Source organism: Amblyomma mixtum, chromosome 7, assembly GCF_055824585.1.
Source record: "Amblyomma mixtum isolate Tamu chromosome 7, ASM5582458v1, whole genome shotgun sequence".
Classification (NCBI taxonomy): Eukaryota; Metazoa; Arthropoda; class Arachnida; order Ixodida; family Ixodidae; genus Amblyomma; species Amblyomma mixtum.
In genome coordinates, this window is record NC_143018.1 from 44,122,269 (window position 1) to 44,146,178 (window position 23,910).

Here is a 23,910-nt window from a genome sequence, read left to right on the forward strand (position 1 = left end):
ATTGGTATCTCCATCTTTCGCAAGTGCCCGCCGCACTCCCATTCGATGTCCGTTCGCGAAGAAGTACGGCCGTACGATCCGCAGATTACGTCGTACCCTCTAAACACGAGTTATCCTATAAGGGAGTGAAATTGGAGTAAATAGTATTCTAGTGCACTCCCTAGTAGAGACAGGGTGCTCTGTCCTAGCCCGACGCAGCGCACACTAGTGTCCCAGGCTAGAGTCACAGCGGTGGCCATTGGGATCCTGAACTAAGGATTCCACCCGTATCTGTACTTTTTTCTCTTTTTTGCTTCTTTGTTAATGATAAAGGTTTTCATCATCATCATCCCAAGCCCTGGGGTAGATTTTGATATCTAAAAATGCGGAACGCATACGGTTGGCAACGGAAATAGATTCCTTCTTCAAACCGTTATAAAAATGGTCTATAGACAGTCTATAGACTTCTTATAGACTCTATTGCCTTCCTATAGATATTTCTTTTTGTCTATTCATATTCTATAGACTGTCTATTGATAAAAGTGCACTAAAAGTGTGTGGCCATAAATCTATAGATTGTCTATAGACTGTCGATAGCATTTGTATTGCCTATAGGCTGTTCTTTAGGATTTGTCTATACAGAGTCTATCGACTTTATAGACAGAAGTCTATAAACAGTCTATAGACGGTCTAAACAAATTTTTTGCTAGGGAAACATGCTAAGTTCTTATGATTACCAATATTTTAACCACCATTTTAATCACCTCTAATTGTTAAACTCAAGGCCTCCAGTGCCACGTTCAAAGGTCTCCTTCCTTCGCTAAATGCATCAAGGTGCTATGCTTTCAGCTGGGAATATGCCTCCCTTGGTAAGAGTAAGCATTCTGTGTATTCAGTGATCCAAATCAACCCCGGGATTTAGGCCGCATATCCAGCCCCTAAATGAGAGTGCGCTAGAGGACAACTTGCTCCTTTTTTACTCCCTTATATATGTGGTAATTTACGTTCGCAGTGTACAGCGTCGCGCCTTTATTGGAGCGGTCAGCTCTTGTAGAAGCGGCCGTTCACTGCAGTAGTTTAGAAGGGGACGGAAACGACGTTTCGGTTTATGCAGCTGTGCAAGGTCAACAGAAAAGGTGTAGTGCGCATTATCGCAGGAAAGTTCGTAGTGAAAGGCTCACTCTGTCTTTGGCTCCGCCTTCTCGTCTGACAGCATTTTCCCACATCTCGTGTAGGCAGCCGGGGTGTCCTCATCTCACGATACTTTATTAGTTCAAAAGGGGTACCTACTCGGTGTATTACATAACGGATGAATCACTTCAGCAAATGCAGATTCACACAACGTTTGATGAGAAAAATAATCGTTAACATATTTAAAAACGCTCGAGGGCGCATGGTTGGTGACACCTCGTGAGAAAGATGATTCAGGATTATTAGGGTGCGAAGGACGAACGAAATCACCTGGATGACTTGGCCTTGCTGCGTTTCATACCGGCTATAACACTTAATTTCTTCTTTCGTCTGATTGATAGATTGATTGGTTGACTTCAGCAGATGGAGATTCAGACAACGTTTGTTGAGAACTATAATCATTAAAATATTCAAAAACATTCGAGGGTGCATGGTTGACACTTCGTGAGAAAGGTGATTCCGGGTTATTACGGTGCGAGGGACGAACGAAATCACCTGGATGACTTGGCCTTGCCATTTTATACCGGCTATAGAACTTAATTTCTTATTTCGTCAGATTGATTGATTGATTGACTGATTGATTGATTGATTGATTGATTGATTGATTGATTGATTGATTGATTGATTGATTGATTGATTGATTGATTGATTGATTGATTGATTGATTGATTGATTGATTGATTGAAACTAGAGAACGAAGAGAGCGATATATCAAAACACCCTATCACTATGTCTTCGCACGTTAGACTTTCATGTAACGGAGCATGAAGTTCCGCCAATATACGAACTATATTCAAACGCAGCTGCTCCTTTACAAAACAACTCCTAAGTCGCCATAAAGCGTGCAGCCTCGAACTTACGGCGCCGGACCGATACATTTCATACAGAGCATCATTTCTCTCTTTCTGCATCCTGCCCCACTTCTCTGCTTTCTGAAACAGGTAGAGGCGGTCCCCCTTCAGGTGGCAACTGTAAGCCTGTCCTACCTTTCCCCGGGTCTGAATTAATGTTATCGAACAAATACTACTACTAATAATAATGTATTTCGTACGGTGCCATTTCCGATATAAAGAAGTTCTCTCACTCATCGTGACTGCAAGCTACCTGCATTCAACCCGCAGCTTGCTCGGGCCACGGTCCGGGAGACGGGCCAGAACATGGTGTCTCACGGCCGCATCAGCCAAGTGGCCTGGATCAGCCCTGACTCGGATCCGCTGCTGGCCAGGGTCAACGAACGCGTTTCTATGCTCACAGGACTCTCCACGGACTACGACAAAGGCGACTCAGAGATCTTCCAGGTACGAGACCGTGAACGCGACGTCAGTGCGTAGTCAGTCAATGAGTGCATCTTTGTATGGTCTCTCTAATTGAGATCATCAGGCTGCGCCAGGTGGTCATTCGCTCACACTGAGCTTCTCAACTTACTGTGTGGCAAATGCTCAAAAGGCTTCAGTAACAGTTTTAGTAATCGCATCGGTTCGGTGATTGTAATCTGAGTACCGAACCTATTCTTGTCAAAATTGGTTCATGAATGTTGTTACGTTGTATTTGTACGCTTTGCGCAATGTGGGCAGCTGAGTTACGGTAAATTCTGGATAAGTTTGATTTTTTTATTGTGCATTTTGGTTATTGTTTATGCTTGCGATATTCCCTGAGATGCATTCGTGTTGCATTTTCACTTCACTCGGAAACGGCTGACAGTTTAAAAAAAAAAGTGAGGGAGAAGTGAAGCTCAAATGCGCGCGATGTCACTTTATTGGTAAGTGAGGTCAGTTCGATGTTAGCCGGGAGGATACTTGAAACCGATTGCTAGCGTCGCTAAAGTATCTCCGTATGGCGCGGCATGTTTGGCGGTCCATCTCTCCGATTCTTGGAAGACAAGCTGTTAGTCCATCGCGTGGCGAGGAACTGAATGATTGATCCATTGATTGATTGATTGATTGATTGATTGATTGATTGATTGATTGATTGATTGATCGATCGATCGATTGATTGATCGATTGATTAATTGATTGATTGAAACGAGACGGCGGTACGCTCTTAAGACTCCTAAAGCAAGGGAGCTAGTGATCTGAACTCAACGCTTCCTCCCAACATACCCGAACTGTTGCTGCGGGCAGTGTGCTATCCGACTTCGCGCATTTAGCAAAACTGTTTGCCTTCTGAGCTATAACGGCACCAAGGCTTAGCACATAAATCAGTGTAGGGAGGCTTTCGAGGTTCTGCCCAACTTTAGAGTCGTGAGCAGAAAAAGAAACTTTATAACAATGGAAGCCCTGATTCCACTCCTATTGCCCGGCAGACAAAGTGATGCCCGGGTCAGGGACACCCGAGGACAACTATTTCTCCGGGCCGTCTGTGTTGTCTGAAAGCAAGAAGGAAGCCATTCATCGGAGTTTACACATCGATACTAAATACAAACCGCGTTCTCGAGTTTTCTATTAATGCGAAAGCATTATATGGCTGTGACGCGTCAGCGAAAAGTGTCCACAAAACGTGTCCGCAAATTTCGTCCGCATGATTACGTCGTTCTCTGAAGATAAATGTGTGCAAGTGTGATTGTGACAGATGGTGATAAAATGTGACCGCGGGAAAAATTTGGTTGATGAGGTGCAATTAATTAATTAAAAGCGAAAAAAACACTTAGACGCCAAAATAGCCGTGAACGCCGATATAGTATGCGGACGTTTTGCTTTCGCATTGCTCCAATGCGAATCGCCGCAGTGATCTCAAAGTTTTTTCGAAGTTCGTGTTCTTACCAGTCTTCTTGAACAGATGTCAGCACGCGCTTCGATCGCTTTAAACGCAGGTGGTTCCTCTTCGAAGGGCTGGCCGCTTCGTACGCTAGCATTCGAACCGCGCTAGCACCAGTAAAACTGTTACGAGGATAAACAGATAGCTCAGCCATAAGAAATGATGGTTAAGGAAACCACAGGACTGTGCACGAGATCCCAGGGCGATATCTCCCAGAGCGACATGGCAGCGAGGAAAGCTCAGCTTCGGGCTTTTAACCCGACTGAGAACGGTTCAACGTAATGTATGGGAGGAGGAAGAGTTCCACCACTCAGACGTGGCACACTTTCGATACAACGAGTACGTGCTGCTTGTGCAGTGCCCTTCTTCGTGCCCTTCTTCGTTGCCTGCCTATATTTTATTTTATTTTTTCTTAAAAAACTCGATAGTTTCTCGACTGTGGTTTACTACAGGTCACAGAGTTGCGTACGAAGTTCGTACTGCTTTCCTTGCCTTCCCAGCTTCTCACTTCTTGTTTTCTTATTAAAGTGTTCCAGACTTCCTTCGACGAAGCAATGTCGCCTTGCATCCTTCTTGATCTAAATGCCTGTTAATCTAGGATCATCTGCTCACTTGAAGGCGTCGTCGCTCTGGTCGTTTCCGTTCTTCTGTTGTTTCTTTTTCTGCTAAAAATAAACAACAAAAGGCTGGCGCGAAGGCCGTAAGGAGGCGAAGTGCAGGAAATGCTTGGAAGAGTCAGCTGTTCATAGCTGTTCAGCAAGCAATATGGCGGCGTCCAAGCTGGAAAAGTTTATTCGGGTGACTGGTTAACGGCTTGCAGGTTTAGCTTTCAAATGAGCACATGGGTTTCACCACGCAAAACGCAAATGCCCTGAATTCGCTAAGCGGTGAGTCATACGGAAGTGTGGATTCAACTGAGGCGGTAATTATCATAATGGTGATGAAGCTACGAGCGATAAACAAAAGCAGAACGACCCGTCTTGCAACATATAAAAACGATCACGCAGGAGCAGCCTTCATGCTCCATTTATGAATTTTATTTTCTTTGCCTTTGTTTTTACCTAAATCGCAACAGGTATTACGGCGCAGCAGTCGACCCTGTTCAGGACGGGAGATGTCGTCGCTGTTAGAAAGCTCTGGAGGAGAGTTAGGCTCCTCGTTGAGTGCGTCTCCTGCCGCACTGTTGGAGACCCAGTGAACATCCTAGCCGACTGCATGCCTTTTCCCGGAAGTGCGCTGGTGTTCACTTTCTAACGTGGTAGCGCAAGGCCCCTAACCAAGAAAGGATGTGGAATGACTACTAAACCGAAACATGTCCGTCAAACAAGGCGCTGTGCATGTCAAACTATTTTATCTATATGAGAGAAGCCAACAGCCAGAGAAACCAAGGAAAACAGGGGATTTTTTAAAATTTATTTATTTATTTTGGGCTGTTGTTCGATTTAGAATATTACTGAATATGTTATCGCTTAAAGCTAATTGATTAGGAAAGCAGAAGAAAAAGCAACCACATGCCGCCGGTGGGATCCGAACCCACGACCTCCGAATTACGCGTCCGGTGCTCTACCGCTGAGCTACGGCGACGGCTGTCAAGCTCAGGACGTGCTACGTCCACCGCTTAAGAACGTGGGTGGCGCTGATGAACACTCTCAAGTTTAGGTTATTTGTAAAACATAAATACCCCCGAAAGCAAAAGATTTGACAGCCGTCGCCGTAGCCATAGCCTCCTATATTAGAGGAGGCTGTGCCGTAGCTCAGCGGTAGAGCACCGGACGCGTAATTCGGAGGTCGTGGGTTCGGATCCCACCGGCGGCATGTGGTTAACAGTACCAATTTCAATAAACTTCGCCTAGCCTTTTCCGAAGCAAATGATATTCTGCTTCAAGATGGCTGCTTCAATTTGCATTTCAAACGCGTGTCCGACAAGCGTATTACGACGCGTCTCGTTTATTTTTTTTTCCCTTCGCCTCTCCCTTTTCTCACTGCCTGGACGACGCCGGTTAAACGCTGGTACCGCATTGCACCCCACCCCCTCTCCCTCGACGACGCTGCGTGTCGAAAGTAAAACCTGAGCTCCAAAGCTGGCGAACTGGTTGTGGTTACTACTGACGCTACTGAGAACTGTGCCCTCGCTGCATCGGACAGTGCACGAGCGGAGGACCGGAGTCCTGTGGTCTTACTTGACCTCACGTAGCTATCGTTATATGGGGCAAGGTATATCTGATGGTGGTCTGGCACTTACTCTTGTAACTTTCCTTTCGTTCTCTTTTTATTTTCTTTAACTGGGTCTGCGCTGCGAACAGTACAACTCCTACGGTCCCGGCGGCCACTACGAACCCCACCACGACTACCTCTTCGAAGGGCTCACCGAACAGCAGGTGAGTGGAGATAACCTGGTTCCTCGGTGCGTGCTCTGCATAAGTTGTTTCCTTTTTGAAATCCTGCGTCACAGCAGTGGTTGAGAATTCCTGAGTTGTAGAAAACATTGTTTTGAAACAGCAATCCGGAGGCTCGGAAGCTGTAAAAAGGACAAATGATAACTCCTGCGCTTGAAGATTGACTTGATGAAGTGCTAATTTATTCACTGCTCGCGTTTACAGAGGGACAATCGCTTGGATCGATCACGGCCGTGCAAAGCATATGCACTTCGATTGCTGTATGAACAAGGCGCACGGGACTGAACAGAGTACAGTGAACTACCAGCAGATGGCGCTAACAACCTCGCAGCTCTAAAGCCCCTAAAAAAACTAAAGTAGAGACAAGACGCCCTCCCTCTTCGCTCCTCCTCCCCCGCGCGCCGGGCGAATGACTTTTGTTTTCTTTGTGATTTCATGTGACTGCGGTGGCGACCTCTAGCCCGCTCCGAAGGAACTAACGCCCCTTTTCATTTGGTTGCGCTGGATTCCCGTACTTGCCGAGTTCTTCTCTATGTCTCCGCATTAGCCGTGCGTTCCGCTGCATAAATGCATCGGTGACTTAGGAGAAACATTTGCATGCTTCACTGAATCGTCTAACGGCAAAAATGAGCACGCCTAGATGGATAGTTTTGGTATAGCCGCACGCGCACCGCGTCCGGGTGTGCCGGGCTTTGTGCGGCGTGCTAAGTTTGATATCGAGAGTGGGGCGTGCATTGAACGTGACCGTGAATCACGAGGCCGTAGAATGAATTGGCGGTGATCTGTTTTGGTGAAGAGGAGTATGCAAACAGAACGACCGTCCCCGCCGGAACGCTGGACGTGCTACAACGGATGCACAGGTTTGACATTCGAAAAGACACCTGCAAGTGAATGCATTCTAAATGCCTGTAGTTCATCCGCTCTTCTAGTGGCTTTTCGTTTTGGCCTGCTGCAGTGTATCGCGGACCAGGTTAGACACTTGGGGGAGTGCTCGAAATACGGTATGACGGCCACGCTACTTGTGTACTTATCTGTGCCTCCCCTAATGTTCTCTCGCGTGCATGAACTGTAACGATATAGACTCCGGCATTAAAATTTTCTTTGGAATAGTGACTTAGCAAGGAGAAAACCTACCTCGCAAATATCCTTCGCCTGCCAGCAATGGGATAATGAAGTTCTTCGTAAATGTTTCATCGGCATCATTCATTTAGTGAGAAGCAAAACCTACCTCGTTTTTAACACATCTGTCCGATAATCTTCCATATTCGTATAGTCGCTATTAGAGCACTGCACGGGCCTTAATTATTCACGCGTCCCGAGCCCGTCAACCTTTTTCGTTACCTGCCCCAGCCCGGCCCCATTTTTTCGATATAGGCCCGAACCCGGCCCGGCCCGCGAGCTAGACATGGCCAGTTCAGGCCCGGAAACAGCCCGAGTACTAAATGCACATCGGTAAAGCCAAAGCCTTTTGCTATAAGGATCTCATTTAAAAAAAAGCGGCTACAAAACTTCTAAAAATGGAGATAATGGGATCCTCACTGTGGGCAACGTTAACAAAAAAAAAACGTTTTAGCATTAATAAAAGAGGTTATCACAGACTTTCTCGCATTCGTAGCCTCCTTCTAACTAGTTAGGCGTCAAGGGTAAGCGAGAATGCGGAAGTGATGTTACAAAGTATGACAGGAAACGCGCGACCCACTTAGGATGGGCACTAGCATACTCAAAGCTACTGGTCATATTTCGAGAGTAAACGCAAGCCAGCGCGTGCTAGCTGGTGTTTCCACCAGCGGTGCATGCCTACGGTGCCTTGATGCATATCGGCGCGGGAATTCTCTTTTTGTCTTTTTCTATATCTATATATATATTTATATATATATATATATATATATATATATATATATATATATATATATATATATATATATATATATATATATATATATATATAACATACACGCACGCACGCGCGCGACTGCAGAATGTAACGCGTGCGCTTCACCATGTCAGAGCGCAGTTTGATCTGCGCTTATAGTACGCATGTATGTCTAACTGCGGCATGCGCTCAAATTTAAGGAACGTCACTCTACAGTTAGATGTGTGCCTCGCGTCAATTACACGTTTACGTGCGTGCAATCACGATGCGCTCAACGCAAGCGCCCTCATGTCGAGCTTACTGCGGCCATACGCTCGATCGCGAACAAACCACTGCACAGCGTAGCTTGAAAAAAAAAAAAAGGAAAACTCAGCAGCTATTGAAAGTACGCCCCTTACGTCGCAAAGTCTGGTGGATGGCGTTGCGTTAAAATTCGCCCGGCCAATTGTGTGTAACCAAACCTTCCTCCGGCCCGCGTCAGTTTTCGATGATGGGATCGCGAAGAACCGCTTTCCACCGTCGTGACGGTTCTTGCACCCGAAGGTCCAGCTGCTCGTCATGCCGCACAGATAGGCGGCTTGAAGTTAGGTGACTGACACACGTTCCGAGCAAAACAAAAGCCGCTGTTCTTCACAGCAAGCAAAAGCGCAGTGTCCGCAACTACGCCTGCCGAACCTACGGTGCGCGGTTGGAGCGGACAATATGGCGTCCGCGGCGGCGAAAAGCGCGGGTTTAAAGGGCTTTTGCGCGCGAAACCATCGACCAATGGGAAGAGGCGACGGGCGCAGGAGAGGGAGAGGCGGCGTTCTGCAAAGGTTGTCGCTACTTTAAAAATTTCCAGGGGCTTTACGCAGCTCTAGAGTTACTGAATACAGTAACTCTACGCAGCTCGTGATCCATCCAGGGAGCCATTGGAAACTGAACCTGGCAACTTGTAACGCTCATTCAGTGCGCAGTATGCTGACAACCGGTGGTTTACCTTTTTGTCAGTACAGGGATATAGATAAAGAAAACATATCAGTAGGTGATCTAGACATATGGAGTGATAAACTCAGGAAATCTGCTGCAATAACGTGGCCTTCGCTGGCGAGAGAGATTGGAGTAAAATTGAGATCACTGTAAAGCGCCTTTATCCTGACGCGGACTCAGTTCCAGTGAATGAATGAATGAATGAATGAATGAATGAATGAATGAATGAATGAATGAATGAATGAATGAATGAATGAATGAAGTCCGTACACTCTTGTTGTCGGAGTTAAAGCTAGCGTCATACTAAGGACACCATATTTCAGTAAAAAAAATTGCGCCTCTCCCGTAACCGAGAGTATAGAGTAAGCATGAAATGTTTACGGGCCTAACACAGGCTCCATTGCTCGGCTTAAGCAGCTGTGACGGTGGCGGCATTGAAATCCAGGATGATGCAGAAGCGTACGCGGACACGACGAGACGCAGGCCTGACAAGAATGTATATGCAGCGCGTTCGAATACTCCGCGAGCGTGTATACATCTGCCTGCCAGAGGGGGAAAGGGCTTGAAGGCCAAGCGGCCGGTCTTTTACATGCGTGAGTGTGGGACCGCAGCGCCATCCTTGGGGAGGGAGCGAAAGTTTTCCGCCGAAAGCCCTTCTCGCCCTGGAGCTCCCCTCTTTCTCTAAGCGGCCTTCTCTCAAAGCCCCTAACAGATAACGTATGACAACGAAGTGTATTGTGGCATGTATGTGCTTTTTCCACGCGTTATTAGAAATCGGAGATAATAATTCCGTGCATTATCAAATGCACAGCTCGACTGATATCTTGATAAACATTGAGAAGACACTGGCAGCAGTTATTTTTTGTGACTCGTTTGGAGAGCAACCGGCGCTTGTATGCCGGTCCCGTAGGAGGGCTTAAAGAGAGTCGTTGAATCTCGTTAAGTTTCGTACGGTGCCCGGATGTTCTCGTTTCAGAGCCCGGATGAGTGGATTTCAGTGCCCGAATGATGGCTCTCGGTCTCGGCGTGACGTCACCACAATGCCGACAACGGGAGCTAAAAGCATTTCATGCTTAAAAAAACGCTGAGACGAGAAACATCGACCAATCATGAAACGCACTTCGCACATAACATCAGTTCGTGCTTCACTACAGTCTTCTTGATAATTCAGTCGGCTGTCTCGATTAGCCAGCCCGTGGTGGGCTATTTGTGTCAGCCTGAGCTATTTTATAAAAACTCGGGCATATTGATTCGTTAGCAGGTGTGTGGTGCCTATCATGAGACGCTTTGACACGCGAACACGTGCGAACAAGATCGAAATAATCTAAGGTTTATATTCTAATTCTATTCTACTTTGATTCCTTCTTCAATTTTTTTTTCGCCCATCGCCTACCACTCGCGTAAATCCGCTACCTCGCTACAATTCTGACTGGCCTGCCCGTTAGCTGGAAGATAAGATTAACATGGAAACGTAGGGGAAATAATTTATTGTTGCAGCCAAAATTCGTGTATTCTGATTTTTTCGATTAATCGTTGTTCCTTTCTACCACTGGCCGACCCGAATAAGCAAATCACAGTACTTGCTACCTACCAGCTCTGACATCACAAGCTTAAACTACCAATGGGCCTTTTTCCAAAAGCGCGCCCCTCTAGCGGCCGCCAGTCGTTACTACAGCTTTGCTCTGCGGAAAAGCGATGCGAGGGGAAGTGCCCATTTCAAATCCGATCACAATAGTGCCAGACCATGTGCACATGACCCACCTGTGGACACGACTACCCAAAAACGTGTTGTCAGCCCGGCACTTAATCCCCTTAACCCCTGCCTCAAGGACGCTTCAGAACCAGACAGACCACGTGTTCTGGCTTGAGCCCGATACCTGTGAAGACGAGGTGAACACCTGCATGGGCATATGAAGGGCTGACACTGCACCTAATTATTGTCTTGCAATCCATGACATTGGTCAAGAAAACGCCGTTCGTGGAAGAGCACTTGCGCAGCGAACTCGTCAACCGTTGCGCAGAGGCTATGCGCATGCGCAGAACGATAGAACGAAGGACCGATGGTATAGCGAGGGGACAGTGTATTCGGAAAACAGCGTTTAAAAAAAGTGAGGCCTTAGCTTTGCGGAAACGGCCCCAAGTGGTCAATGGAATCTCTCCGGGCGTCTTTCGTGTCTCCATACCGAGAAGAAAAAAAGAAATAATGAAGAAAGAAAGAAGATCAAACATTGCCGCCGCACTCCAGCCTATCAAACAGCAGATCGTGTATGCAAACGGTGCCACGTCCGTCAGGAAATGGGCCGCCAGTGTTAGCTTAGCGTTGCGTAAAGCATGCCCATTGGTGCGAGAAACGTTCGACAACTGCGTAACCATGCAGATTTTATGGCAAATAACGACTGCGCTGAACCGCCGAGTCACGCCGAGTCGCGATGGGCGCCTGCAAACACGCGTGGAGTTTGCTTTAGCCCGCTTCGGCGACCGAATTCCTTAATGCTATGGGTGACATGCCACTCTCGAAAGAGTTAACGAAAAAAAAAAAGACGCCATTCATTCTTTGGTGCCTAATCGACTAGTCCGTAATTTGCAGTGAGCAGAACTCCTGGCTGAAAAAAGAAGGCATCACTTTCTAAGGTGTACTTTCATTTATTATATATCTTCACATTTCTCCATTTACTTCCGTATCGCTACGTATATTTAATCTTAATTGCTGAACGCTTTTCTTTTCCTTTGATGTTTAATTCCGCTCAGCTGAATTTAGTACTTGTCTTTACCGTTCTAGAGGCCCGTGTACTGTGCGACGTCAGTGCACGTTAACGAACCTCAGGTGGTCGAAATTTCCGGAGCCCTTCACTACGGCGTCTCTCATAGCCTGAGTCGCTTTGGGACGTTAAACCCCAATAAACCTATACCCATACTTGATATATTATTTTTCTTTTCATGGTTTTCCGCTGCTTACTCTTCTTTCTAGTTTAGTGCCCCATTCGTGCCTTCAGCGAAGTTCTTCGTGACTGAATGCGACGGCGCAGCAGCATTTTCGCTGCATTTTTGCGCTATTACCTACTATTACTTTCCTCAAAGCCGCGGACAACGTCCCACTGAGAGCGACCGGGGAGAATCCTCACGTTCGCGCAGCGCGCCCTTTCACTCTTTCTACTCTTCTCTTTCCTTCACCGCTCTTTACGAGCAAGAGCGAAGAGAAAGAAGTAACGAGTTGAAAGAAGAGACGATGGCGTTCGTCATTGACCCCAAACGTGAATGCGCGTCGCTCGTGAACGCTTTTATGTCTGCTTGCTTTCCGTACGCTGCGCCGATCCGTGCGTGCGTTCACGGAAATGCGTGCGTTCCATTACTTGTTTTCTTTATTATTCTTCTCCCGTTTCTTTTTCTTTTTGCGCAGAAAGAAGAAATGGACGAGACGGATAAGGAGTCCGGTGACCGCATCGCTACCTTTATGTTCTACGTGAGTTGGCTCTCCCGGCAGACTCGAGGGGTGAAAGTGCGCAGCTTTCGCCTCCCCGGTCGTGTTTCTGTGCAGCTGAAGAAATGAATCGGGACGCAAAACACAGTACACGTGTGGTGATTACGCTAACGTGACTCAATGGCTGTGTAAGCGCTTCGTAATACAGACCAAGAGTCTTGATTTACATGTTTTGTTTACTAGAAGAACTATCGCAGATGCTCCACTGAGAAATTCGAGAACACAGCGGGCAGAGAGCTATAGTATAAGTCGCATGCGAGGTGGGGAGTATGGTGGCCGCGGAGGAACACTAAACCGCCTGATATGCTGCCGCTTCGCGAAGATGTATATTTTTTTTCTAGCAAACAAGAAACTGTATTACAGTTTGTGCGCTCTATTTACCACTGCAGCAAGCCTCAGTATCCTTATTGAACCTTTGTGGGAATCTCAGATAAAAGCCGTGGGTTGGATATAGGCAAATTCTCGTTTGCTCGCGATTTCATCTGTATGTTTCGTCATCTTGCAAACATGTTTTTACGGACAAAGAGGATGTGAATACACATTTATGCCAATCGTCAATTTTTTTTTCTGATAATGCCCCCCCCCCCCCCCCCCCCTTCGAATTGCACAGTTCGAATTACGCCTCACCACAGCCAAGTTTGAAGGTGATCATGAAGGGACGCATGAAGTTCAGTTTATAAGGGTGGCTATTTCCTTCTGTTCAGTATACGATGTTCCTCATGGCACGGAATAGGAACCATTCTTTTAGGGCAATGGACGTGGCTTTCAAGAACTGCATCGAAGAACTACACAGCTAGGCTATTCATGCAGTAACTGTCCGCAAGTAGCGCGTAACCGTAATGAATTAACCCGTGTTTTCTTATTCTATTTTTTCTGCCTCGTCGCTGCAGTTGTCAGACGTGAGCCTGGGAGGCTCGACCGTGTTCCCCTACGCCAAGGCAGCGGTTTCTCCACGGATGGTAAGCGTTTTATCCGCGTGCTTTTATTGCTCACGTAAGACGTATACCTTGTCGATGATCGCGAGGTGCGCGTTGTGTTGAGCCTAATCTCCTTTCGGAGATCGTATTAAGGATTTTCTGAGCTTTCATTGCTTTAGATTTACTCCGCGTATTATTATTCAGTTTCAGTGCCGGATTCCGTTACACTATTCTCCATTTATTGCATTAAGCTGTGTCGGTTTGTTTAAACTCTTGGCTCACGCTGGATGGGGCACAGTGTGTATTGACAAGAAAATAAAAGCGGCATGTATTTTTGTTTATAAATTCACTATTTACAGCGGCAATCATGCCTTTTCGTTCTGTGTAACATGTGGAAAGCACGAACTGGTTCGTACGTCTCGAACAGACCCAGAAATTCTGGATAAGCGCATTTTTCAACGGGAAGTTATTTATGAAAGAATCCTTTTCGCACATCGTAAGATTACGCCGTAACAATATATCCTCAGAACCCCTCTGGGACACTTGTAGTATTTTTCTAGTTATTGTCAGTCAAAAACGCACCCCGCTGGTTTTTTATGGCAGCTTTACTATTCGTTGCGAACACAGGATAAACTTAAAAAGCAAGATTTTGCTACTCATCAGGAGGTCAGGCTATTCCCTACTAGCATGTTCGTAACATATCTTACAATATTCCATAGCTGCCGCATAATTAAAAGTGGCGTCCAAGAAAGCTGGACTTGCGCCCTTATGGATCGCGTTGGTGCTGGAAGCGATGCTGTACATCTCCCGCTTTCGCTTCCGTTCATTTCTCGGTCATACTACTGAATATATGCGTAAGAACAAAAGAACTGCGTTTAAGTCACTTTTTTTCCATGAAATATCTCAATTACTTAGTCATTGCGGCACTTTGCGAAAAAACAAAAAAAAATGGTTCGTCCATCGCTGCTGCACATGAGAACGTGAGAGCAAAGGACGGTGGGGAAGGCTGCATCGTAGCTTAACGGTACAGTCGTTACACAAGCTGTTATATAACGGCTAACGGTAGCCGTTGCACAACGTTCACAACTAGTATTTGTGAAGCAGGCATTTCCGTCAACTTGTACTTAGTTATTGCGAGTGAGACCGAAGCAAAAAGACCCCCCCCCCCCCCAAAAAAAACAAAACAAAAAAAAAAAACAAATCCCACGCAATCAAGATAAGGGCTTTGATATCTGGCGGTCTCTCTCATGCTTCCTCGGTGCCTCTGAACGGCTGTTTTTAGAGGCGAGTAACGTCACGCACTTCGTGCTTCGCTCTGCCAGTCTGTGACGTTTCAGACCTCTGAAAATGATCTCTCTCACACGCAGCTTTTTACTTCAAGCGTTTCCGATGACAAGCCCAGCAGGCGCATGTCTTGGAATGTGCATTAAGCCTACGGTGCTAACCTACATTCTGCTTTCCTTGGTCAGCTTGGGGCGGAAGGCTCGGAAAATGATGCCCATGTTGCCACGACACCACAGCCGCAGGCAGCAGGGGCTTAGTTTAGATACACAACGAAATCAATTTCTCTATCTCAGATCGCGTTAAACCCCTGCCTTTATTTTGAAAATCACCTCTGTTTAGGAGGTCAAAAAAACATCCATGTTTTCTCATGTGGAAAGACAGCTCTTTACTCACGTTCAGCAACTCTTCCGCACACTGCTAGTTTTTTTTTTTATTTGGTCCGCCATGATGACCACGTGTGTTGGGCGCTTGCTGCAGGGTTCGGCCGCCTTCTGGTACAACATGCGCGAAGACGGAAGCTACGACGTGCGCACCCTCCACGGCGCATGCTCCGTGCTGCATGGGACCAAGCACGGTACGCACGACGCTTTCCTCCTTTCCCGTTGCACCCGTAGAGGAAGTGTGGCGAGCAGAAATGACGACGTCTGTGTATATGTATGCGCATACGAAAAAACACCTCAGTCGTTCATGCAAACCGGTTTTCCCCTTGCTTGCTTAACCGGGCCAGTGCGACTAGTCCGGAGCTGGTTTGGTTTGGTTTATGGGGTTTAACGTCCCAAAGCGACTAAGGCTATGAGAGACGCCGTAGTGGAGGGCTCCGGAAATTTCGACCACCTGGGGTTCTTTAACGTGCACTGACATCGCACAGTACACGGGCCTCTAGAATTTCTCCTCCAAAGAAATTCTAGCCGCCGCGGCCGGGATCGAACCCGTGTCTTTTGGGTCAGCAGCCGAGCACTATAACCGCTGAGCCACCGCGGCGCCGAACTCATCAATAGCTTGGTGACATTGGATTGATATACGAAAGATCTGCGAGTGGGCATCATCAGCTTGCATCTTCGCTTCCGTTTAATTTGGGTAAAAAATTGTTGTCGGTTTAGGTCGCGTGCTTATGTTCTTCATTTGTTTTGAAACGACTGCGCGCAGGGGATTACAAGTGGTGGTGAGAGCTGCAGACGACAATGATAAAATAACGTGTAAAAACCGCTGTGCGAAGAAAAACATTAAAGCTTTTTGGGTGATGACAGCACTTAGCATGATAGAATAAGTCACATGACGAATTTCTAGCATTATAGAGGAAGTAATTATGCAACGCTCACGAGCACTGTCTTGCTGTGCATTCCAAAAGCGTTCTTCATGGAGGGGTCGGGGGAGGAATAAGGAATAAAGCGTGACAAAGGTAACCAGCGTCGTGGGTATAAGCGCGAAGTTTGTTGTCTATGCAAATACATGGTAAAATTCGTGGAAGGGTTGCACTCTGCAACGCAAGTTTGGGAAGCAGTCCAAAAGTGGCTTTCGAATGTCGATCTGCCGTTGAAGGAAGAGAAAGCTATCTCTGTAGCTTTTTACCCTCGCATTAGGATGAAAAGGGATGACGTTTTTCTATAGATGAGCGTTATTTCACCGTTCTGCAAGCGAACAAACGGTGCCAATCCTTTGTACGCCTTACGAAAATTTCTTCAGGCAGTTCCTAGACACACTACAAAGAGTCTGTTGACCTTTTCGTAGGGCCGACAATGAGCTGACATTCAGTCACGTGTGTGCCCTTTGTCGTTGCAGTGGCGAACCTCTGGATTCGAACGAACGGCCAAATCTTTACCAGACCCTGCCCAGCGACTCAACGGAGACGGACACTAGATTCTGCACGGCTGTGATAGTTAATTGTTATCTGTGTTACTTAATTTCTTGTTCCTGTCGCGGCTTGTTCCTTCCGTTTTTGTCTTTCTCTCCACTGTGTTTTCTTTAATTATTATTTTTTACGCTGGGAACGACAGGTCGTCCCTATCAGTCTCATTTGTTTTTTTTTTTAATAAAATGAAAAAAAAGTCGGACGATGGTTCATGCGAAGAAGCACAGACCACAGACTGCCTTGGGAATGTCTGCGACGGGCGAGCGTAGGAATTTGCAAGCCTTCTATTGTGACGCGATAAAAGTGTGTCTGCAAATACACTAACCACAACGCTCGACTCGAAGCCTTCTGCGGGCGTCTGCCTTTTTCGCGCGCAAGTGAAATCGAAACTTCATCGCGTCCACCTTGAGCCTGCAGCAGTGTTATCAGACACCTTTAGTTTACCGTGTACCGAGTTACCGTGAACGTTACCGGAGTACCGAGAGCCCCAAAAAACTTTGGTTGGGCCTAGTTGGTACATGTTTTTGTGAAGGTTTAGGTTGCGCAAACACGGGACGAACCACAAAGAAACGACACAGAGACACACAGAGACAGAGACACTAGTCCCGTGTTTGCGCAACCTACACCTTCATAAAAAAAATACCGAGAGCCCGCCCACCGCCAGTGCGCACGCGCTGATTGGTCCTGATGCGGCAGGCGCGCGCGCAGCAGCCAGGTAACTGGCTCCATCTGGCGCCCTCGAGGCGATCTACGCAAGCGCACTGGCAGCGCGCAGACGACCGGTACTCCGGAAATGGTAGCACGGTAGACTGTATCCTAAAGGCGTCTATTGACCACAATAACGAGTTTTAGCGCAGCTTGTGCCACCTATCGTCAGCGCTTACCGCGGCCACCAGTCGCAAGTGCGCATGCTCTGTGGCATCCGGCGGCCGCGGTAAGCGCTGACGGTAGACGGTGTACGCTTTGCTAAAAATAGACACCTTTAGCATACCGTGTACCGTGTTACCGTTAGCGTTACCGGAGTACCGAAAGCCCGCCCACCGCCAATGCGCATGCGCAGATCGCCTCGGGGGCTCCAGATGGCGCCAGGTACCTGGCAGCTGTGTGTGGTAGATCTGCGGAAACAATTGAACACCTCATAATCAAATGTGATGGTATCCATCCAGATGTCGATGCAGGCACAGTCACTCTTCCTGAGGCCCTAGGGTTTAAAGATAACAATGGTCATGTAAATAAATCTGCAGTGGAAGTTAGCAAAAAGTGATTGGAGGATTGGTGGCTGAAAAGCAGAGATGTGGCATAAGGTTAGAATTGTAGGAAACCGTAGGTAAAGATGATGGCGAATCTTAATGAGAATTGCCAACACAGTAAATAAAAAATAATAAAGAAAGAAAAGCTGAGTATGGTGGCAATTGCCACCACCCCGTTTCAAAGAAGGCGCTCCTATCCATCCATCCATCCATGTAGGCAGCTACACGCACGCCTCCCGCATCAGGACCAATCAGCGCGTGCTCACTGGCAGTGAGGTAGCATGGTACACGCTATGCTAAAGGTGTCTATTATCTAACATTAAACACCGCCGTTCAGACACACACGAAGGTGGCTCTCTGAAATGTGTGGCAGTCTTGATTCAGTTGTCAGAGAAGAGGATAAGAGAGAGACGGAGAGAGGAGGTAAGTAAAAACAAAGGTCGAAAGGAAGACGCAACGTACTATGTCGCATCTCCCTTTCGGCCTTTGTACAAAGGCTGGCAGCCTTTGTACAGCCTTCAGGCCACATTGTTTGCTCTTGAGCAAACTTGTGGTGCTTGAGCAAAAAAAAAAAATAATTTTTTCTCTACTCGGTACTGAAATTCAGGCCAGAAGATGAGCATGGCTGGCGCTGTTGATTAACCTAAGCATACAGCATGCTATTAAGCCAGAGAGGAAAAAAAATTGTACCAACGGAAGCCATTTTGTAATCGCTACAACGTGAGCGCGATGAGCGGACAGGCTTGGAACTGCTTCCTCTAAGCACTATAGAAAGCATGGTCGGGCTTTCGGTCATCAGTCTTAAAAGAACACTAACAGCGACGTTATGTGCAGAGTTTTTGCTTTTAAAACATGCAGTTCTCTAAGCCACCTCTAAGAAATTAAAGTGCGTTTTGCGCAAATTCTCACGAACTTTTTCACAAAGGGCGTTTTGTACTTCCTGCGCTCTACAAGCAGTAACAACCCACCGGGTAAAAAATATTGCCAGAATTCGCGATACTCTTTCCAGGTGAAATGAATAAGAAGCATCATAATGTCAACCACTTCAATGCGAGATATTACCCATCATAACCATATACAGTCGGATACAACGCAAGAACGAAGCGGCAAATGTCTGTCAAAAGAGCCCCGCAAGCCAATGGCGCCGACCGCTTTTTCATGACGCCATGTTTCATCCGATTAAGTCGTAGTTAATCCCCTCCCATCTGCCATGACGCCATGCTAGCAGATTCAAGGGGATTAACCATGACGTCGTGTGAATCGGTCGACGCCACTGTTCTCCTTTGAGGAGCATTTGAAACTTAGTTATTGAGTAGTATCCGACTACAGTACACTCGGTCAGCCGCGGCCTGGGTATATTGTCATGTTTTCTCCGTTCCTGTATTCTATGAATAAAAGCAGATTGTAGAGCTCGGATGAAGGGTCAAACAGTGACCCACCGAGCTCACTATGCACCGTTCAGCAATAAGTGAAATTCACTTCAGCGTCCCGTTAACTCTGATAGACGAAGATTGCGTTTCATGAAGTGATGCTGTACCCTGACTGCAAGCTCTGAATAATGTGTATTGTGTGTGGCGTGTGTTGAGCTGCGCTCCTCAACACTTCCAGTACTCAGACAATGAAAAAAAGTGCGAAGGTGTACTACAGGAGTACAGGGAGAATACTTACGCAGAATGACTGAATTAGGGTTACACTGACAGTATCGTAAGATCTCAGAAAACAAGGAAAACTTATTCTGGCTTAAGTACACGAACAACATGCGCATGCATGATGAGAGAAAAGTCAATAGTGACTGCGAGAAGATTTTGGGAGGACAAAGAAATGTCCTTGTTAGGAAGGCAGAAAGGTTGTCGTGCTCAGGCCAACTATGCACTGGACGTGCTTGCCTGTTGAATCTCAAAAATATATTGAACTTTCAATGGCGTGAGTTGGCATGGCATGCTAAGTTTCATGGCAGTTCATGGCTGACAAGTTTCGTGAGTCGAAACTCGCCCTTAGCCCGGGCGTGGAGCCCTGTTTCAAGTGAATAATTAATCAGCCGCTCGATGGCGGGCTCTTTTAATGAGACACTTGAACTTATAATTAGTACGCTCGACATTAGCAACATCTACTTACATCCAATGCAGAGCTAAAAAAATAAGAACCGTGCTTCAGGTTATCACATATTCAAAAGTGACGTGTCTATGCACCGCCAGTGCTAGGTACGAAAAAAAGGCCTTAAATAAAATATAACAATCTGACGACCGTTGTTTCGAAAACCTGAACGGCACCAGTACGCTGATCGATCGAGCAGAAAATCGCAAGGCAACGGGAGTGTGAATACAGAGCTTCAATAGGTAGTACCTGTGCGCTTTTGTTTTGTGTTCCCAGAAGGTATAGTTCGGGTTGTCGTGCTGTCTTTCTTAAAACTCTAGTTTCGCGCGTTTTTAATGGAATTCTAGTAAGCGTTACGTGGCCAGCCATACCTGTCCTCAAAATTTAACTTAACGGCAACATCGTGTCCTGTAAAACGGAAAGAAAATTTAAACCCAAAGGAGTCCTGGGGTGATTACGTTCGTCGTTCTTAATAAACTACAAAACGCTCGCGAAATAATCATAGAGGTGTGATTTACAACATTCCGGAGACATACGGAAGGAGTCAGTCGGAGACCCGGGCGGCAACATCGTGTCCTGTAAAACGGAAAGAAAATTTAAACCCAAAGGAGTCCTGGGGTGATTACGTTCGTCGTTCTTAATAAACTACAAAACGCTCGCGAAATAATCATAGAGGTGTGATTTACAACATTCCGGAGACATACGGAAGGAGTCAGTCGGAGACCCGGGCACCTGCTCACTAGTGTTCCCACGTCGCGAAGCATTTGAATCCAGCAGGCCCTTCACTGAAGCAGCTTTTCCTGAATAAGCAAAGCGCGTCTTCGAAGGTATTGAAGGAAGCATAGTTTATAACCATGTCAATGGAGGGCAGTCCAAAGCCCGTGGGGTACCTAAACTGGCCGCGTTACTTTGTCTTAATTGTCATCGACATCCTAGCGGCGTACCAGGTGGTGCTTCTAGCGATGGACGTCTTCTTCACGCACACCAAGGTCAAGCTTTCCTTCGCCAACGTGCAACTCCTCATGAGCCTGTTGGCGAGCGTTCTAAGCGGCCACATCTTTATGTCCTCAGTGAACAAGATCGATCACACGCGGTCGGCATGCGATACTAACGCCAAAGTGACCAGGAAGAACCGGTTCTGCGCCCCGAGTACCAAGACACTCTTGATCTGCTCATTCCTACTCTTCGCCGCCCTCGACTTCCTCGCCCAGTCGTTCAAGCCGTTCAAGGCACGCCGCACGCTGCTGTCAAGACCGCCAGCCTTCAGTAACAACACCTTGATGCGCGCCTACTTGCTCACGGCCCGAAGGTCCATGTCATCGGGCGGCTTATTGTCCTTCTCTGCTCAACAACTGGGCGAACTCAGCTCCTTTTACGTGACAGCGCTCCTGAAGTTGGCGGTCATGCTGAGTTACGTTCAGCTTGCTGAAGACGCGCAGGTGGCGATAAGAAGCCTGGCCATCACCTCACACAGGACGGGCGCAGTCACCGCCGCAGAAGTTCGTGGGTTTGGTGCCGCTCTTCACGACGTCCTAAGGATGGTTCACTCGTTGGAAGCGGCCTTCTCCTTTCTGGTTCTCGTTTGGTACGCGGAGCTCATGCTAGCCATCGTGGCGTCAGTTCACATGTTACTCAGGTAAGGGTTCTTCGGTGCTTGCTCGTAACGAAGGTAGCGATATAGCATAGATGCTGCACCTTGCCATTGCAGTTCGCCAATGCGGCGAAGGGCTCTTAAACAACCTTGTTTTGGAAGTCATCATACGGTACGACCACTGGAAAACAATCTTCCTTCTGTTACCAAACAAACAAGCAAACTGCTGTGTCACTCAGCCCCAGCGCTTGAAAACATATTTTAATAATCTGTCCACATATGAAAGATTTTGCAGGACGCAGCACAGTGTGCAACGCCTTTTGTCTACACGGATCGTTGTTGTCTAAACAATACCTGGCGTGCACTGATTCATCCATGCAGTATAGCATCTTCTGGACCGAGAGATTAGACAAATGTATAGCTCTGGAAATGAATGAATGAATGAATGAATGAATGAATGAATGAATGAATGAATGAATGAATGAATGAATGAATGAATGAATGAATGAATGAATGAATGAATGAATGAATGAATGAATGATCTATTGTATGAAGTCTGCTCAGGTACCACCGCCATGTCTAAGTCCAGTTCTAAGAAGCGTTATAGGATATGTCGCCACGAACAAAACGAGTCCAGACGCAGCATTCAGGAAAAGGAAGGGAAGGAGGAAAGACTACGACTTTTTCATAAGATTTCACATGTACTCGAGCTGACGATCTAAAGTGACGTGCACTCGTGTTAAGTAAGCACAAGCTGACGATGCAGTACGCGATTACAGCCGAGTTGCAGGTATTATATAAGGATAGGCGAAATCATTTTTGCCCTTTTATTGCTCGGCTGCTCAGGTGTGCTATGCTATGCAAAAATCACCGAGCCCAGTCACCTTTCATCAAATTTAGATCATTTGTACTCGAAAATTGATGATCAAATTTCTGAACTGTATCGTCCTCAAAGCGAGCAAAAAAATTTTGAGGTAAAAAAAATGACGTGATTTGCTAAGGAGATGCCTTCCTTACCAGCTTTCAGTCACAGGCGTTGAGTGGGACGTGTTTTAGTAGATTTCGAATGTTGTCCGAGCAGGCACTTGGCATTACCATCCAAATCGAACGACCTCAATGCGCACTTGCCGCAGTTATTGTGACGTCACTGAGCCCAGTTGTTGTTCAGAGGAAGACACACGGCGCTTGCCGGCGATGTCAGAATGTGGCATCATCAGAATGTGGTAGCCCAGGTTGGCTGTGACATTATGGTGCACTCCAGAGCTTGCGCCGACCGACTCCGAAAGTTCCAGTATATAAAAGATCGTTTGTAACTAATTATCCACGCTGCTCTCTGGCGTCTTAAACTCATTTTCATGATTACTAGGCCCGTAGGCCTCTTTTACGGCAAAAAAACAAACCTCCCAAAACTTTCTGTCTGTACCCACTTAAAAATGACGCTCGTATTCAACCCACATGCTGAATGGGCCACTATTTTATGGTCTATGGTTCTTCGCACGTTAGCTGCTGATGTGTGGATAAAATATTCCACAGAGGTTTCACACTGCTTATGCTCTATATCTAATAATAATCTAGTGAAGGAAATTTCTTTTTACTAGATATATTTCGCACACACTACATACTATACACTCGGTACGTATAATCGTGTTCGGTATTTCAGGGTATAATGGGCGGTATAGAAAAGTAAAATACTGTATATAACGCCTCAATAGAGATTCTGCAAAGCTTACAATTTTAACTTTTAAACATGTAGCCCCTGTTTTGCATGCCAAAATTTTCAGTACTTTCCAGGTAGCCTGATTCTCGGCTTATTTCTTAGAGAATGCCGCTTCCGACGCCGCCGGGCAGTAGGACGGCAAGCATTCGCAGCAGTTACCAACAATTATTCACTCGATCATTTTGTAGTCAAAAACTTGCAGGTTACTTTTGACAGCAAGATTCGACTTTGTCATCGCGATCTAAAAGGCAATAGTTCTGAACGGACTTTAGCAGCAACACCAGTAATTAGTGCGCTGGACCGTTGTCATAATTAGTATGCCCATCTGGCCATGCTTTTTAAACATGACTGAAAACTCTGTGAATCATAAAAGCTGCCTCGCTGATCATGATCCTGGACTATGCCGAGCCTAACGTTTACTGTACTCGGCAAAACTTCCATTGCATCCCACTGTCGTGCTGCGCAGCTTTGTGGAGGACAGCCGTTCGTTCTGGTCGAACGGCGCCCAGCTGCCCCGCAACCTGCACCTGCTCGTGGTGTACGCCCTGCTCTCGCACCGGCTCTGCTC

The 23,910-nt window shown here is 46.7% G+C and overlaps 1 protein-coding gene across 3 annotated transcripts in view; it reads left to right on the plus strand.

The window, feature by feature from the left end:
- Positions 1 to 16,918, plus strand: part of LOC149335834 (prolyl 4-hydroxylase subunit alpha-2-like) — a 191,192-nt gene extending 174,274 nt beyond the window's left edge. For 2 of the 3 annotated variants that reach the window (XM_089552398.1, XM_089552399.1), the window contains exons 9-14: positions 2,292 to 2,468; positions 6,228 to 6,302; positions 12,560 to 12,622; positions 13,531 to 13,599; positions 15,319 to 15,415; positions 16,621 to 16,917. In XM_089552398.1, coding sequence (XP_089408524.1) covers positions 2,292 to 2,468; positions 6,228 to 6,302; positions 12,560 to 12,622; positions 13,531 to 13,599; positions 15,319 to 15,415; positions 16,621 to 16,715 — 576 coding nt within the window. In that variant the 3' untranslated portion in view covers positions 16,716 to 16,917. Of the gene's footprint in view, positions 1 to 2,291; positions 2,469 to 6,227; positions 6,303 to 12,559; positions 12,623 to 13,530; positions 13,600 to 15,318; positions 15,416 to 16,620 lie in introns of all 3 variants that reach the window. The other variant, XM_089552397.1, reaches the window with a different exon arrangement.
- Positions 16,919 to 23,910: the final 6,992 nt, after the last annotated feature.